At 36.2% G+C, this 19,151-nt stretch overlaps 1 protein-coding gene across 2 annotated transcripts in view; it reads left to right on the top strand.

Moving 5' to 3' along the window:
* The window catches only part of PXDNL (peroxidasin like), a 379,412-nt gene that overhangs the window by 236,845 nt on the left and 123,416 nt on the right, over positions 1-19,151 (top strand). For both annotated transcript variants that reach the window (XM_039464797.2, XM_039464800.2), the window contains 3 exons: positions 222-391; positions 2,870-2,987; positions 18,412-18,581. In XM_039464797.2, coding sequence (XP_039320731.2) covers positions 222-391; positions 2,870-2,987; positions 18,412-18,581 — 458 coding nt within the window. The remainder of the gene's footprint in view (positions 1-221; positions 392-2,869; positions 2,988-18,411; positions 18,582-19,151) is intronic.

Genomic DNA, 19,151 nt, shown 5'->3' with positions numbered 1-19,151 from the left:
CTTCTCAAAAACCTTGTTAATATGAAAATGTGTGTACTCTGTGCAAGATATGCAACGAGGTAAATGATTATTAAAATCTGTTTATTGGTTAGTAGATATTCTAGAGTCAAAAATGTAACAGACAAGGTGAATCAGAGGAAATTAAACGTTACGACTCAAAAGGTTCATCATAGAAATGAATAGTCCCTTTTAACCGTTGTATTTCTTGCCTGCATGCCTAGGCGTCTGGATTCCAACTCCCTGGTTTGTGACTGTGATCTGATGTGGCTGAGGGAGCTTTTACAAGGCTATGCCCAACACGGACACACCCAGGCTGTGGCTACCTGTGAACATCCCAGGAGACTCCATGGGCGAGCAGTTGCTTCAGTAACAGTAGAGGAGTTTAATTGCCGTATGTACATTTCGATGTGTACATAAGATAGAAATGTCTCTCATTTACTCTCTTTCTGTAAAGGTTTATTATACAAGATTGGATTTTAGAAGACTGTTATCTGGAAGTGTTTGTTAGGAATGTGACAAAAGTATGGCCACTTTCCTTTCCATCAGCTGCATTTTTATTTAAAGAAGTTTTTATCAACATAAACTGTAAGAGCTGAGAGAGTCTTTGAGGAACATTTAATCTAATTTCCGTAATTTCAGAGGAGGAATATTGAGAAAGCCGAATTTCAACAAGGTCACCAGAAGTGGTGTCCAACATTAAAATCTCCACTTATTCCTTGGTGTATGACTTAGTGTTCATAATCAATAATTTAGGGTTTTCAATTTTAAATCAAATATTGCTAAGAGTAGTTGCTGAGAAAGCCTTTCGACAAACCCAGTGATTGATTTTTTAAATGTATAATGGGACCATGAATATGACTAAAATAATTAACATCGGTTTTACCATTTCTCTGTAAATTCTTAAATAATGCAAACCTTGGATTTAATAAGCATATGGTCATATTCTGACAACCGTACTAAAGCAATAGGCTTTACCTAAATAATTTATTATGGTTGCTTACAGTATTATTTGATTTTAACTTGAAGCTTTTCATATGAATATAAGAATTTCTCTCTATTACTAGATATAGGTTTAAATAGAAATAAGTGAATACCTTTGTGTGTGTGTGTGTTGCGTGTGATAATTCAGTGTCTTGGAGATTCATTCACATGATTATTGTAATTATAGCCGAAATTTGGTTCCCACTCTCTCATTGGAAAGCCATTTTTTGAATTTCTCTAAGCAGACAATTAAAAATCATATCAATATAATTCATTTCTACTCAAATTGAGAAGAAAGTGGACTTGGTCTTTACTGCCAAAAAATTCTCAAGCTTATCCATAACTCTCATCTTTACTGCTTCTGGTTCAAACCACAGTCAAGTTTTCCTGGATTGCTTTCCATCTTAACTGATATCCCAGCTTTCATTTTTTTTGCTCGTTTATGTTTGGGAAAATTGTATAAAAACACGTCTTATTACATCATCTTTTCACCCATAACCCTTATATAGGTTCCTACCTTAAGCAAAAGCACAAAGTTCTTAATGTGGTTGGCCCATTTTATGCAGTCTTTCCTGGCTTCACTCAACTCCTCAATCACTTACTCCTTTCTCTTCTCAGTATTGTAGCCACCTCAGTTTGCTTCATTCTTGGAAGTTCATAAGCCTTTCTTCAACCCAAGGACTTTTTACATGCTGTCTTTCCTGCCTACAATATTCTGATTCCAATTCTTTTAATGGTCCTCTTCTTAAATACGAATTACAGGGAAAGCATTGATTTAAACCCCCTCTTCACTGGCCTACTTGTTCTTCCATACAGAATCAGGTCCCTTTTTATAATCCATCAAAACATTGTTTATTTTCCATCTAAGCATTTGTCACATATGTTAATATGTATTTGTGTGTGTGGGTGTGTGTATGTTTATTTTCAATTGCTCCAACGAAACTGTAAACCCCTGGGTACAGAGACCTTGTCTATTTTAATGTTTCATCAATAGTCCTAGTGCTTTGTCTGGCACATAGCTGATGTTGAATTATTTTTTAAAAAATACACAAATGGATAAAATCATTTTTCTAAAAAGAATAAAGCCAAGATATTAATTATATGGACTTTTAATGAAGTGAACAAGATTACTAAATATCTACAGAGTGTTCTACAGACATAATAGTCATGGTTAATGACAGGAAACTTCAAATAATGCACTTATAAAAGGAAGAGTTTTGTTATTTAGAAAGGTTTAAAAATAATTAGGTGATACAATGGAAAATTAAAAGTCCCTTTTGTACATTGTTCTTTATAATTTAAGTTCATTAATATTACCTAATTCATTACAAAATCAATCACTCCATCTTTTTCTTAAAATAATTTAAGTGTTTCTATGTTTTATCACTCCATTATTATTGAAGATGGAATAATTCATTTATATAGACAAGAATTTTGCTCAACCAGGTTTGCAGTCTAGACATATCACTCTTTGTAAATTGTGTAAAGTGAGTGGTTGGGTGCTTCGATGGCTATATATAGAATAGAAACAGGGCCTGCAAAATTGCAAGCTCAATATAAGCACATGGTTTGAAAAACTGACCCATAAAATCAAACTCCCTCCATAAATATGGTTGTATTGAGCTCCTGGAAATAAAAGCACAGAAAAACGGACTTAACTTACTTCAATGGAGATTCCTTTGTGTAGTCAATCTTTCAAACTTCTAAAGTTTAAGACAAATACATGTCTAATATTTAACCTGGTACATGTATTACTGGGTAAATGCAGCTTGATCCGTAAAATTTTAATGTAGGAATACATTTAAATTGTCTATATCTCTTTCTCGGCATCTTACAAGGCCATACTTTTATATCTTTGAAAAATATAATAATTATTATTTTGTTGCAGAGAGCCCCCGAATTACTTTTGAGCCTCAGGATGTGGAGGTACCATCAGGAAATACTGTCTATTTCACCTGCCGGGCAGAAGGAAACCCCAAACCTGAGATTATTTGGATACACAACAAGTAAATACTGAGCATGGACATGCGTTGTGATTCTCTTTCTGATTTCAGTAATATTTTAAACTCAATTCAACTCCTTTACCTAGAGAAGAAGTTACTAAAATTATCAGAGTTTCTTAAAGATCAAATGCCTTTTAACTGTCATCTTTTGACTTGCTCAAGCTATCTAAAGTCCTTTTCCTTAAAACTTATACATTTCCAGACATCAGTGTTTCTGAAACTGACTAAACTCATTCTGTATTATTTCTAGACTTAAATGTTGGAATTAATAACAAACAAGTTTGTTTTAAAGCTGAATATAATTTGATATGACCTCACTAAGTTATTTCAGATTTAAACTGATACTTCATAGTTGACATTGCAATTTTCCTATGGTAAATCAGTATGGATTATTTAAGTAAATTGGCAATAAATGACATGCAAAATTATTTAAAAGGCTAGTCATTTATTTTATGCTCAGGGTATGGTTTGATAAAACATAAAACCAATGTGTGTGATAATTCTGTGTCTTGGAGATTCACTCACATGATTGCTGTAATTGAGTCCAAAAACCTGTGAGTATAAAATTAAATAGTATTAACAATCTTTTAAAAAGTTAAATGTGATCACCATTCTAACTTGCATGAGATGGTATCTTATTGTGGTTTTGATTTGCATTTCTCTAATGACCAGTGATGATGAGCTCTTTTTTATATGTTTGTTGGGTGCATAAGTGTCTTTTGCAAAGTGTCTGTTCATATCTTTCACCCACTTTTTGATAGGATTGTTTGTTTTGTTCTTGTAAATTTGTTTAAGTTCTTTGTAGATTCTGGGTATTAGCTCTTTGTCAGATGGATAGATTGCAAAATTTTTCTCTCATTCTGTAGGTTGCCTGTTCACACTGATGATAGTGTCTTTTGCTGTGGAGAAACTCTTTAGTTTAATGAGATCCCATTTGTGATTTTTGACTTTTGTTGCCATTGCTTTTGGTGTTTTAGTCATGAAGTCTTTGCCAGTGCCTATGTCCTGAATGGTATTACCTAGGTTTTCTTCTAGGGTTTTTATGGTTTTAGGTCTTAAGTTTAAGTCTTTAATCCATCTCAAGTTAATTTTTGTATCAAGTGTAAGAAAGGAGTCCAGTTTCAGTTTTCTGTATATGGCTAGCCAGTTTTCCCAACACCATTTATGAAGTAAGGAATCCTTTCCTCGCTGCTTGTTTTTGTCAAAATCAGATGGTTGTAGATGTGTGGCATTATTTCTGAGTCCTCTGCTCTGTTCCATTAGTCTATATATCTGTTTTAAAACTGAACTGCTAGTTAACATAAAATAGAAACATAAAATGCACTATATACCTAATACAATTCAATGACAGCAGTTGGACAATCATATTATCATTAGTTATATTACTGTTAATTAGCATGACTTTCATGTATCCTTTCCATTCTTGCACAAACTTCACTCATTTTTTTTGGTCATATGTATAATCAACTCTGATTTTTTTGCTTGTCTGTGTAAAATACTCTAAAACATTATAAATAGGTTTTTTTTTGCTTTTTCTATATAATTTGGATTTATAATTGTAGCCAGAAGCTCAGCCATGTGTTTTAAATTCTTGTAAAAAGTCTAGTAAGTGTAGGTTAAAAATAGCTTGTATAGAAGGCAATTGTGAATACTGTTAAATCTGCAATCTAGCCTAGGAGAAAGACTTCAATTGAAAGAAGTGTTCAATTTATTTCCATCTTGAGATTGCTCAAATGTGCTTGAGAAACAGAAATCACTGCTTGTAATGTCTTAAACCTGCTTTTTCTGCCTTCTTACAATTTAAATTTTAAAATGATGTGTTCAAGGTTTCAAAGGTACTGACTAGTATGTAGAAAGAAACAAGTAAAAAATCACATTGCCTGTCTTAACTTACAAAATTTTCAAATATAGTGACTAAAGAAGCTGAGATGTATTTGAAAGAAAAACAAAAGGTCTAAAAAGAAAGAATAGAATAAAAAAAGTATGGGTAAAATGTGTTAAAATGTGAATCATTTTATATCAAAAAATTTAAGATGAAAGGGAAGAATTTATGATAAGAAATGTTTAACATATTTAACATAAGGAACTCTTAACTTACTGATTATTTACTGTATAGTATTTTTCATAGAAAAATAATATATGTCCTGAAAGTGCATGGAGCATAAAGTGTGGTGTAGCAAGTAATTTGAAACAAATGTCTGTTCAACATGAACCAGGCTAAGAAAAATTACCCCAACTCAGAAGCTACCCTTGTGTGCCTTCAATATCTTTATCTTTTTCTACGCCCCTAGAGAGGACCTGGATTTAGGATTTTAGAGGAGTGTATTAAAAACTGACTAGATACAATCAGAGGTAGAATTAGAGGTTTAGAAGGTAGGCTGGTGAGAATAACCAGATTTAAATGTGGTTAAGAGACATGGAGACAATGATACAAAGGTCTGATGTCTATCCAGTAGGAGTTACAGAAAGACAGGTAGGAAAGAATGAGCTAAGGGCACCATTTGAAAAGGTAACAATAGAATGGTCCAGTAATTTTAAAAAGTCACAAAATTTCAGAATGAGAATTATATAGATTCCAAAATAGGATTTAAAAAATAAATCCAAACTTTTTATTGTGATAACAACATTGAAAGTCAGAGATAAAAATATTTCATTCCCAAGTAATTCACAGATTACCTTCAAATGTGTAGCAATTACACTTGCAGTAAACTTTACATCAGACAGAAGATAATGAAATATATTTAGAGTGTTATGGAAAAATAACCAATTTCCTTCAATTTTGTATCCAGCTAAATTATCTAACAAGGTAAAATAAAAACATTTTGAGGCAAAGAATAGAGCTTTACTCAGGAATATTTGCTGAAAGAACTACAAATAGATGTGTTTCAGTAAGTAGGAATTTGATCCAATAAGAAAGATGTGATTTGCAAAATGCAAAGGTAGACAAAGAAAATTTTAAACATTTTGATAAATATGAATAAACTTAAGTTACTAAATTAAGAATTGAACAACTTTAAAATAGCAGAAAAGAAGAATGTTAGACAATATTATTAGAAGAATTATAAGGAGAGAGAATGTAGTTAAATTATTTTACCTACCACAGTTTAGAGGTGGAGAATAATACTATGAATTCTGTTAAGTCAAGAATGCCTGTTATGAAAAACTCTATATTTGTATGTTGAAAGGGCATGGGATAATTGTATTTTGCTGGCAATAGACACATTCTTTATTATTTGCAGGTTCCTCATCAAATCTGTAATTATGCACAGTTTCTGTTATCAATAAAACAAAAGAATCCAAAAAAAAAAAAAAAAGAATGCCTGTTAACAATTAAGATGAAATACCAACAAATAGAAAGATCTTTCCATACTAGGAGAAGAAAAAAAGTAGATTGAGAAAACTGGATCAGCCCAACAAAAGGGAAGCAGGGATAGATTTAAAAGGCAGAGAAATGGCTTGGGAAAGAGAAAACATAAAATAGCTCATCAGAAACAAATTTAAATATATTAGTGAAAACAATAGTCTGTTGAAAGATGTAATATTGAATTTTAAAATCCAGCTATATGCTATTTACAATAGGTATATCTGAAACATTATGACACTGAGAGGTGGAAGGTCGATAGGTATACAATGTATTGACCGAGATACACTGATCAAGATAATGATGATGTAAGAATATTATAGTGTAATCGCATATCATTAGATCATACTTAACAACAAAAATTGCAATTTACCTGAATTTAAGATTCATGAACCTTTATATACCTAACAAAATAGCTGCTGAAGAATAAAACAAGATTGAGAAAATTATAGGGATGAATTGACATACATCCAATTATAGCGAGAATTTTTTTTTTTTAAGTTTACTTTTGGTTCTTGGGTACATGTGCAGGTCTTGCAAGATTGCTACATAGATATACACATGCTATGGTAGTTTGCTGCATCCATCCCCCTGTCACCTGCATTAGATATTTCTCTTAATGTTATTTAATACTGCTTTTCCAGAAAGATTAGGAACAAAAATTAGTAACAAATTCTAAACACAGCTTAGAACACTGACGATATCTGCTACATACAGAGCTAAACCATAGTATCTTTTCAAGCAACTATAGAACACTTATCAACATTGATCACATGAAAAAACACACAATCTACACTCATAGCCAAGAAACAATTTGATAAAAACCCCTTACTTTTATTATAATTAAAACACATTTTAGAAAACATTAGCTTTTCTCTGCAGCCCAAACAAGACCTGTTATTTTTTGACTTTTTAATGAAAGCCATTTTGATGGTATCTTATTGTGGTTTAGATTTGCATTTCTCTGATGATTAGTGATGATTTGTCAAGATAATTTTAGAGATACTTTATACTGCTCTGTAGGAAAATGAAATGATTGCCAGGACTTAATAAGTAATTTTTAAATAACTGAATAGATTCAAAGATGAGAGAAACCTTCCAGGTTGAGGAAAGACTAATCAAAAGCTCAGAACGAAAATAAATGAAGGTTAGTTTCAGGAAAGTGTGTAGAGCATATTTGTGAGAATTAAGGTTTTACCTTTAGGAGAAATAGAAAAAGATTGCAAAATATTGGCAAAGCTGGTCACTTTGGCTTTCAGTTTATAAACTTTGAGAACCATTAGAAGATGTTGAGCAAGAGAATGACTTGATGAAAAGAGACTTAAAAACAGACCATGTTTTTCTATTTCTTTTTCAACTTTTATTGTAGATTCTGGGGGTACAAGTGCAGGTTTGTTACAAAGGTATTGCATGAGGCCGAGGTTTGGAATACAACTGAACCGTCACGCAAGAAGTAGGCATAGTAACTGACAGGTAGTTTTTCAATCCTTATCTCTGTCCCTACTTCTTCATTATGGATTCTCTAGTGCCTAGTGTTCCATCTTTATGTCCATGAGTACCCAGTGTTCAGTTCCCACTTACAAATAAGAACACGCAGTATTTGTTTTGTTGTTGTTGTTGTTGTTGTTGTTCCTGCATTAGTTCACTTAGGATAATGGCCTTCAACTGCATTCAGGTTGTCGCAAAGAAGGTTCCTTTCTTTTTTTACGGCTGCATAGTGTTCCAAGATATGCATGTAGCACATTTTCTTTATTCTGTTCATTACTGACGGGAACCTCTGTTGGTTCTATGTTTTTACTATTGTGAATAGTGTCTTTTCAGTAGAAGGATTCATTTTCCTTTGGGTATCCAGTAATGGGGTTGGCTGTGTTGGATGATAGCTCAACTTTTACTTCTTTGAGAAATCTCCAAGCTGCTCTCCACAGTGACTGAACTAATCTACATTTCAAACAGTATAGAAGCATTAGCTTTTCTCTGCAGCCCCAACAAGACCTGTTATTTTTTGACTTTTAATGAAAGCCATTCCGACAAGTGCTAGATGGTATCTTGTTGTGGTTTTGATTTGCATTTCTCTGATGATTAGTGATGATGAGCGTTTTCTTCATAAGTTTGTAGGCTGTCTGTATGCCTTTCTTTCAGAAGTGTTTGTTCTTGTACTTTGTCAGCTTATTTGTGTTTTGTTTGTTGATTTATTTAAGTCCCTTGTAGATTCTGGGTATTAGGCTTTTGCCAGATGCATAGTTTGTGAATACTTTCTCCCAGACTCTAAGTGTCTATTTACTCTTTTGATAGTTTATCTTGCTGCACAGAAGCTCTTTAGTTTAATTAGGTCTCACTTGCCAATTTTTGTTTTCCTTGCAATTGCTTTGAGGACTTAGCCATAAATTCTTTGCCAAGACTGAGGTTGAGAAGGGTAATTCTTAGGTTTTCTTCTAAGATTTTTACAGTTTGAGGTCTTATATTTAAGTCTTTAATACAGTCTGAGTTGATTTTTGTATATGGTGATATACAGGTGTCTCGTTTTATCTTTCTGCCTATGTATAGCCAGTTATTCCAGCACCAATTATTGAATAGGGAGTTCTTTTTCCATTGCTTATTTCTGTTGACTTTGTTGAATATCGGATGGCTGTAGAGGTGTAGTTTTATTTCTGGGTTCTCTATTATGTTATGTTTGTCTATGTTTCTGTTTTTGTACCAACACCATGTTTTGCTTAGTGTAGCCTTGTAGAATACTTTGATGTTGGAGAATGTGATGTTTCCAGCTTTGTTCTTTTTGCTTAGGATTGCTTTGGCTACTCAGGCTCTTTTTGTGTTGCATATGAATTTTAGTGTAGTTTTTTTCTAAATCTGTGAAAAATGACATTGGTGGTTTGATAGGAATAGCATTTAATTTGTAAATTGCCTTGGGCAGTATGGCTATTTGAACAATATTGATTCTTCCAGCTTATGAGCATAAAATGCTTTTTTATTTATTGATGTCATCTGTGGTTTCTTTCAGCAATGTTTTGCAGTTCTCCTTATATCAATATTTCACTCAACTGGTTAGATATATTCCTAGATCTTTTTTCTTTTTGTGGCTATTTTAAATGGGATTACATGTTTGATGTGGCTTTCAGCTTGAACATTACTGGTGTACATAAATGCTACTATTTTTTGTACATCGATTTTGTATCCTGAAAATTTACTGAAGTTCTTTATCAGTTCTAGGAAGCTTTGGTGAAGTGTTTGGGGTTTTTATGGTATAGAATATCATCAGCAATAGAGATAGTTTGACTTTTTCTTCTCCTATTTGGATGTCAGTTGTTTCTTTCTCTTACCTGATTGCTCTGGCTAGGACTTCCAATGCTATGTTGAATAGGAGTGGTGAAAGCGGACAACCTTGTCTTGTTCTGGTTGTCAAGGGGAATGCTTCCAGCTTTTGCCCATTCAGTATGGTATCAGCTGTGGGTTTGTAATTGATAGCTCTTATTATTTTGAGGTACATTCCTTTGATGCATCGTTTGTTGAGGATTTTTTTTTAATCATGAAGGAATGTTGAACTTTATTGAAAGCTTTCTCCACATCTACTGAAATGATCACATAATTTTAAAAAAATTCTGTTTATGTGGTGAATGAGGTGTATTGATTTGCATATGCTGAACCAATTTTGTATCTCAGGAATAAAGCCTACTTGCTCATGGTAAATTAACCTTTTGATGTACTGCTGGGTTCAGTTTGCTAGCATTTTGTTGAGGATGTTTGGATTTATGTTCATCAGGGATACTGGCCCATGGTTTTCTTTTTTTGTGTGTGTCTCTGCTAGATTTTAGTATCAGGATGATGTTCATTTCACAGAATGAGCTAAGGAGGAGTCCTTCCTTGATTTTTTAGAATAGTTTCAGTAGAATTGGCACAATCTCTTCTTTGTGTGTCAGGAAAAATTTGGCTATGAATCCATGTAGTCCAAGCCTCTTTTGGTTGGAAGGATTTTTATTATTTATGCAATTTCAGAACTCTTTATTATTATTATTATTATTATTATTATTATTTATACTTCAAGTTCTGGAATACATGTGTAGAACGTGCATGTTTGTTACATAGGCATACACACACTATGGTGACTTGCTACACCCATCAACCCATCATCTACGTTACATATTTCTTCTAATGCTATTCCTCCTCTAGCCCCCTGCCCCCACAGGCCCTAGTGTGTGATGTTTCCCTCCCTGTGTCAGTGTGTCAGAACTCATTATTTATCTGTTCAGGGTTTCAGTTTCTTCCTGGTTTAATTTGGGACGTTGTATGCTTATGGGAATTATCCATTTCCTCTAGATTTTTTGGGTGAATGTTCTATGAATCGTGTTTATCGCTTCAAATAACCAACTTTTCGTTTCGTTGATTTTTTGTATGGATTTTCTGTCTCAGTTTCATGTAGTTCTGCTCTGATTTTAGTTATTTCATTTTAAAAAATTGATTTAAAAAAGAGATGGCATCTCACTCTGTCACCAGGCTAGATTACACTGGTGCAGTTATGGATTACTGCAGCCTTGACTGCCCAGGCTCGAGCAATCATTCCACCTCAGCCTCCTGAGTAGCTGAGACTACAGGTGCAGGCCAGCACACCCAGCTCATATTTTCACTTTTTGTAGATATGGGGTCTTGATAAATGGCCTAGACTGGTCTCAGATCCCTAGACTCAAAAAGTCCTCTTGCCTCAGTCTACCAAAGTGCTGGAGTTACAAGCCTGAGCTACTGTGTCCAGTCGGTTATATTTTTTCTTCTGTTTCTCTTTGGGGTTAGTTTATTCTAGTGGTTTTTTTTTTTTCTTAGTTTCTCTAGACTGTTAATTTGAGATCTTTCCTAACTTATTCATATAGGCATTTAGCTTTATAAACGCTCCTCTTAACGTTGCTTTTGCTGCATTCCAGAGACTTTGGTATGTTGTGCCTCTATTTTCATGAATTTCAAATAATTTTTTGATTTTTGTTTTAATTTTGTTGTTTATCTAAAAATCATTTAGGGGTAAGTTGTTTAATTTTCATTTTCTGAGAGATATTCTTGGTATTCATTATTATTTTTATTACCCTGTGGTTCGAGAGTATGGTTGGCATGATTTTGATATTTTTTGCATTTATTGAGACTTACTTCATGGCTAAGTATGTGGTCATCTTCCATGTACAGATGAGAAGAATGTATATTTTGTTATTATTGGATAAAGTGTTCTATAGCTATCTATCAAGCCCAGTTGAGCAAGTGTCAAATTTAAGTTCAGAATTTCTTTGCCTTCTTGATGAACTCATTATAATTTTGTAATGCCCTTATTTGTCTTTTTTTAATATACATAATTTATGGTTGAAAGTCTTATTTATCTTATATAAGAATAGCAACCTTCTTCCATTTTTTGTTTTCCAGTTGCCTAAGAAATCTTTCTCCACCCTTTCACTTTGAGTCTTTGAGTGTCATTACATGTGAGATGAGTCTGTTGAAGACAGCAAAAGATTGGGTCTTTTTAAAAATCCAGTGTGCAGCCCTGTGCCTTTTTAATGGCCTTTTAGACATTTACAGTCAAGAGTAATATTGATATGTCATGTTTTGATCTTGTTGTTTAGCTGGTTGTTTGATAGGCTTGATTGTGCAGTTGCTTTATAAGGTTTATCTATGGGCTATATACTTACATATATCTTGGTGATAGTAGGCATCATTCTTTTGTTTCCATGTTTAGAATTCCCTTAAGGTTCTCTTATAAGGCTGTTCTAGTGGTAACCAATTCCCTTAGCATTTGCTTGTCTGGGAAGAATTTTACTTATCCTTTACTTATAAAGTTTAGTCTGGCTGGATATGAAATTCTTGGTTGGAATTTCTTTTCTTTAAGCATGTTGACAATAGGAACCCAATTTCTTCTGGCTTGCAAGGTTTCTGCTGAGATCCCTTTGAGGTTTTGTTTTTGTTTTTGTTTTTTACCATGTTGACTTCACAAAATCTGATGACTATGTGTCTTGGGGCATCTTATATAATATCTCACAGGGATTCTCTGAATTTCTTGAATTTGCATGCTCATGTCTCTAGCAATATTGCGGAAATTTTTGTGGTCTATATTCTCAAATGCATTTTCCCAGTTGTTTATTCTTCCTCCTTTTCTCCCAGGAATTCCAATGAATTGTAGGTTTGGTCTCCTTATGTAATCTCGTATTTTTCAGAGATTTTATTACTTCTTTTTAATTCTTTTTTCTTTCTTTTTATCTAACTGGGTTGATTTGAAGAACTGGTTTTTGAGCTCTGAGATTCTTTCTTCAGCTTGATCTGTTCTGTTGTTAATGCTTCCAACTGTAATATAAAATTCCTGTAGTGAATTTTTCATTTCCAGAAGTTCAGTTTTGTTCTTTCTTAAAATGTCTACATTATCTTTCAACTATTGGGGCATTTTATTGGCTTCCTTGGATTAGGCTTCAACTTTCTCTTTATCTTGTTGCGCTTCCTTGCCATCCAGATTCTGAATTCGAATTCCATCATTTTAGCCATTTCAATCTGGTTAGGATCCATTGCTGGGGAGCTATGGCAGTCATTTGGAAGTCGTAAGACACTCTGACTTTTTTAATTGCCAGAGTTGTGGCACTGATTCTTACTCATTCCACAGGGCTGGTGTTCCTTTATCCCTTTGAAGTTGCTGTCATTTGCGTGGGGTTTTTGCTTTTATGTTCCTTATTTCCCTTGAGGGTTTGACTGTGGTGTATGTTGAATATAGTTGGATGACTTTGTTTCTCTATGCTTTCTGAATATCAGGCATCTCTGTGGGAACTTAATTTGTGGCTAGATTCTTGCATTGTATTTCATGGGTGATATGTGCTGAAATGATTTTTGTTTGGTGGTGTAATTTGGGCTGCAATTCAGTAGATGGTGCTTAAGAGTAAGGGCTCACAGACTCTTCCTTAGCTGTTCTTTTTTTTTGTATTTCAGCTTGTTCTTGTTTGCTACAGTGCTCTGGGGTAGGGGAGACAGGGAGTGAGAGATATACCTCCTTGCCAAGTGTGTTTCTGGGCCTTGGGGGACCTCCACCTCTAATCAGTGTTGACACACCTACATTTCCTTAGGCCCAAGGGGGCCCCGACAGGCTGTGCTACCCCCACTATTAAGCGGAGCCCAAGCCAAAGGTTCGGTTATCAGGAGACTCGCAGCTTCCCAGGGGCCCACTGGTCTTTTGTGCTTTGTGATATGTCTATGGGTGGTATATTGCCATAGACATATCACAAAGAAGGTCAAGGGCAGAGGACTCCTGGGCATGGTAGAGTTGTTTTGGGTATGCAGCTGGTGTAGTGTCCACAGCTTGGGTATTTTTGCCTAGCAGATCGCTATGGGAACTGCCCAGCTTGTGCTTCTTTGACTAGGTCGCCTTCTGGTGGCTGCCCTGTAGCTGACCTGATCAGCTCATTTAGTCTCAGGCCTTCTGCACCCAGATTGCTGGGCTGTCAGGTGTTTCAGGCCATGGAGCTCCTTAAGGCAGAGGCTGTGGCTAACAGGGAGGCCACACCCTTCCCAGACCAGCCCTGTGCAGGGAGGCACACCCAACTCTTTTGCCAGAATGAAAAGCTGCATCTCACTCTTCTCAGTGTTCTGAGACTGGGGGTTCCTCCCCTGTTCAAGCCCTGGTCACAGATCTCAGCTTGATATTCTTCAGCTGTGTGCCTGCACCCTGGGGGGCTGGGATTGGTTCCGTGGTTTTGTCCTTTAGCCCCTTGGGGTCAAGCACTGGTGGTACTGGGGCAGCTGTAGTGCTTTCAGGCTGCTGACAAAGCACTCAGGGTGGGCAGTGGAAGCTGTGCTGTGTGCATGCTCTTATGGAAGCAGCCAGGTAGGGGCCTTGAGAGGGTCCAGAGACAAAGGAGCATGCAGATCAGATTGGCCCCAGTCTTGTGGGTAAGACAGCCCTGCTGCATCCCAGCCCAGCAGAACAAGGTGGAGAGGCTGGGGCCATGGGGTCTAGGGTCACATTTTGCTTCAGTTGCCGCATGTACATGTAAAACCTGGACTCCATGCAGGCTCAAGCTCTGCCTCTGCCTTCTCTCTGGTAGATTCCTCTGCCAATTAAAATGTCTATCAGGGACTGGGTGCAGTGGCTCACGCCTGTTATCTCAGCACTTTGGGAGGCCAAGGTGGGTGGATCATGAGGTCAGGAGATTGAGACCATCCTGGATAACATAGTGAAATCCTGTCTCTACTAAAATATGAAAAATTAGCCAGGTGTGGTGGTGCATGCCTGTAGTCCCAGCTACTCACAACTACTCAGGAGGCTGAGGCATGGGAATGGCTTGAACCTGGGCAGCAAAGGTTGCAGTGAGCCGAGATCATGCCACTGCACTCCAGCCTGGTGACAGAGCAGGACTCTATTTAAAAAAAAAAAAAATCTGGCTGGGCGTGGTGGCTCACACCTGTAATCTCAGCACTTTGGGAGGCCAAGTCGGGCGGATCATGAGGTCAAAGGATCGAGACCATCCTGGCCAACATGGTGAAACCCTATCTCTACTAAAAAATACAAAAGTTAGCTGGGCTTGGTGGTGTGCTCCTATAGTCCCAGCTACTCTGGAGGCTGAGGCAGGAGAATTGCTTGAACCCAGGAGGCGGAGATTGCAGTGAGCCAAGATTGTGCCATTCCACTCCAGCCTGACGACAGAGCAAGATTCTGTCTAAAAAAAAAAAAAAACAAAAAAATCTATGGGGGTCATGGGATCTCTTGCAGCTAGGATCCCAGAGGTCCATGACGGGGGTGTGGTGCCCTGCAGTACCTTCACTCACCTCTTCATTAGGACCTCATCAGGACTAGGAATGGGTCTTGGCACTTGGCTACTCTGTACAGGCTTCCCAGCTTCCACCCTATTCAGCCTCAGTGGCTGTGTTTCCCTCTATCAACTCTCAGTGCTTCCCCTCAAAAGATCTGCTTAAAGTGTGATGGATTTTTCAATATTTTGGCTTCTCTAGGTGGGAGAAGGGCTTCTTGGCTTCATCTAGTTGACTGTCTTCCCTACTTTTCTTAATGTTGAGGTTTAGCTATGGAAATGTAGGCCATTCTAAATAAATTCAAATTCTAGTAAACATGGTAAGTGTGATTGATAGTTCCAGTAGATTAGAAGCAAACTTTACAACTATACTATAATTTATGGTTGATGGTGGTTTTGTATGTGGAGGAATTGTTTTTGTTTTGTTTCTGAGACAGAATCTCACTCTGTTGTCCAGGCTGGAGTTCAGTGGCACAATCATACTTTACTGCAGACTTGAACTTCTGAGCTCAAGCAATCCTCCTGCCTCAGCCTCCCAGTAGCTGGTACTACAGGCCTATGTCACCACATCTGGCTAATTTTTAGATTTTTTTTTTGTAGAGACAGGGTCTCACTATGTTGCTTAGTCTGGTCTCAAGCTCCTGGCCTCAAGCAGTTCTCCCATCTCAGCCTCCCATAATGCTGGTATCACAGGTATGAGCCACTGTGTGTGACCATGGAAGATGGTTTTAATTTGTGTGGTGATAACTTATTTGTGTATATTTCTGGTATCTAACTACAGCATCTAGTTTTTAGAAAGCACTTACAAACGGATGTTGCAATGAATCACCGTAATAGAAGTTATTCGTATATCTTCATTAAATCAAATATGTTTATTTGCATATTTTCAAGGAACAATATAATATATTCATATATATTCTACCTCTGCAGACCTTTGTGTTTTTGTGTATTATTGCAATTTGGTTTGCATCAAACTGACAATTGAATGGGATGTATTGAAACATGAAGACTTTGATTTTTTGGGAAGGAACATCATGATTCATGAACAAACAAATTTTATGAGCATAAGAAGAGGTTATGAACAAAGAGGGAAATCACCAGGAAAAGGAATGATGCATTTTGAATTTATGGATGTGATGTGCTACTGCCTGTTTTATATCATTTTTAACGTAATGAATCTTGGTGAAGCCAGATGATAGATAACACATTCATATCTGGTAGCCTTTGGAATTTTGGGCTGCAAAGTTTTGGAACATGATTTCAGGAACTTAAATCATCTTCTGAAAAATACAATTTTATTATTTGGCATATTCCTTTGCAGATAGTTTTACTTGGGTTCAATGCTAGATAAGTTTAGAATTACACTTAAAATAATTAAACTGCTTATTACTAAATGAGCCTCTTGAATTGGGTACTTTTTAAGAAAAGCATTATTTCTCGAACTCCTGACCTCAGGTGATCTGCCCATCTCGGCCTCCCAAAATGCTGGGATCAAAGGCATGAGCCACTGCCCCCAGCCTTGAAAAAACATTTTTTCTGATGTTCATTCCGTGCTACTTACCCTGAGAAATTTCACAGGGAGAATCCAGTTTCTCCTCCTCTTGCCTGTGTCTTGCATTGCTGACTATTTTAAAACATGCCTTTTTTTTTTTTTTTTTCCTGAAACTAATCTCTTCGAAAATGACAACTTCAATTTCTTATTTGGCTAAATAGTATTTTTTTTTTGTTCACATTGAGCTTTTCTCACCCAATGGCTGAAGAAGAACAGATCGCCTCCAGCTGTCCTGTCTTCACTCTGTGATTCCACTCTAAAACATAAAAGGAAATTATGGCCATTGTCTGTTTCTTTCTTATTTTTCATGACAAAAATAGTTAAAGAAGAATGATGATTTCTTCATCTCTTCAACAAGCTTTATTGTTTTTACCTATGTGGGAATAGAGTGTTATTCTTTAGTGTGGGTTCTTTTGAAATTAGTGGGAAAATATTTACCTGGCTTTATAAAACAAATAAACGAATTAAAGGGAGAACTACGGGATTCTCCTAATGGATGTTTTTTTTTCCTCTGTGAATGATGTTTTTGTGGGTGACACCTAGTCAGTGTTTAATAGATATGTATTGAGTGATGGATGATGGAAGAGAGATTTCCTTTATTTATGCTTAACACGTTCATTAGTTCTAAGCATACGCATGTCAAAATCGATATACCTTCTCATACATAATCATTAAATATTTTTTCGCCGGGCGCGGTGGCTCAAGCCTGTAATCCCAGCACTTTGGGAGGCCGAGGCGGGTGGATCACGAGGTCGAGAGATCGAGACCAACCATGGTCAACATGGTGAAACCCCGTCTCTACTAAAAATACAAAAGATTAGCTGGGCATAGTGGCGTGTGCCTGTAATCCCAGCTACTCAGGAGGCTGAGGCAGGAGAATTGCCTGAACCCAGGAGGCGGAGGTTGCGGTGAGCCGAGATCGCGCCATTGCACTCCAGCCTGGGTAACAAGAGCGAAACTCCGTCTCAAAAAAAAAAAAAAAAAAAAAAAAAAAAAAAAAAATATTTTTAAAGGAAAAAAATCTTGGCCAGAAATAAGACTGTAAAAATTTCTAACATATGTTTCTGTGTCAGTAGCTTTGCATTTATTGCTAAAAATATGCAGGCGCTCTTTTTATTGTGATTATTGACGTAATACGATGTTGCACATCTGAACCTTGCACTCAATGGATTATCCATTTAATTGATAAATGGCACTTTTCAAGTATATCCAAATGGTGCAAGTCAGAGAAGAGGGCCTAATATTCAACAACTGGGTGGGTAGGTGTGTTATTTGTTGCTCAGTCATATGATTATACTTGGCTTTGAGCCATGCTGGTTTGAATAGGAATATTTCTTTTACACTTTAAGAAAATATGAAAGAATACTGAATGACTCATGGAAGGAGGTAAAAGGATTACGTATTACCATCTGTTGATTCTTCTTTTAAAATATGGGCATTCAGATGTATAAAAATGTGCTGAAGTGTCTGTCATATGGGAGTGATTGCTTCAGTGTCTAAATTCATGCCACTCGGGAAGTCAGAACATTTCAACCCCATTTTCTTCTATCAAATGTTGGCTCACAGTGTTTGTTCAGGATATAATCTTGAAATAAGAATAAGAGAACTAGAATTTAAAGTAAAATAATTAAAATCATTCAGACAAAGTAAATTGAACAAATTGGGTAGACATGAAACATAGTTACATAGTACTATATTCTCAGTCTTGTTAAGAGTTTTAAATATCAATGTGATTAAATAATATACACGTATAATATGTATTTCCAGCCATTCATTGGATTTGGAAGATGATACTCGACTGAACATGTTTGATGATGGCACACTCATGATCCGAAACACCAGAGAGTCAGACCAAGGTGCCTATCAGTGCATGGCCAGAAATTCCGCTGGGGAAGCCAAGACACAGAGTGCCATGCTCAGATACTCCAGTCTTCCTGGTAAAACTATTATTTTCTAGTTCTATCAGTTATTTTCACTAGAAAATTACCCAATACTGCTTCTTTAGAGTACGTAATGCTTTGAAGTGAAACTATTCCCATTGGCCGTATTTTTTCTAATTCTGTTTTAAAGAAACTTGAATATTTTCTCTTGAAGTTTATTTTAATTCCCTGCCTTACCCTTCCAAAGCCTCCTTCCCTTCTGCCTCTAGGTCAAGTCTGACCCTGTACTTCTAGGAGAAGGAGCATTTTTACTTTGAGAACATAACTTCCTCTTGATCCTTTCCTAATGCCCTCAATCCTCTTTTAAAATCTCTTCTGCCTGTCTAAAATGTGGTATTTCTTATACCACTGCCCTTCCTCCCTTTCTTTCTCTAATCTCCTGCACCCTAATCACAGTTTATTACTCTTCTCTCTGATCTCTTCCCAAACCTTCAGCTTTTATACTTCATGTAAAATGTATAGTGTTTATTGCTGAGATCCTTCCTGAGACTTCAGTGGATGTTGCCAGGACCTTCTTCTTATCTTCATAGGTAAATTTTTACGTCTCTCGAGCACATTTGCCCACAC

This window comes from Saimiri boliviensis, chromosome 15 (assembly GCF_048565385.1).
Source record: "Saimiri boliviensis isolate mSaiBol1 chromosome 15, mSaiBol1.pri, whole genome shotgun sequence".
NCBI classification, from domain to species: Eukaryota; Metazoa; Chordata; class Mammalia; order Primates; family Cebidae; genus Saimiri; species Saimiri boliviensis.
This window is presented reverse-complemented; position numbering and strand designations above follow the sequence as displayed.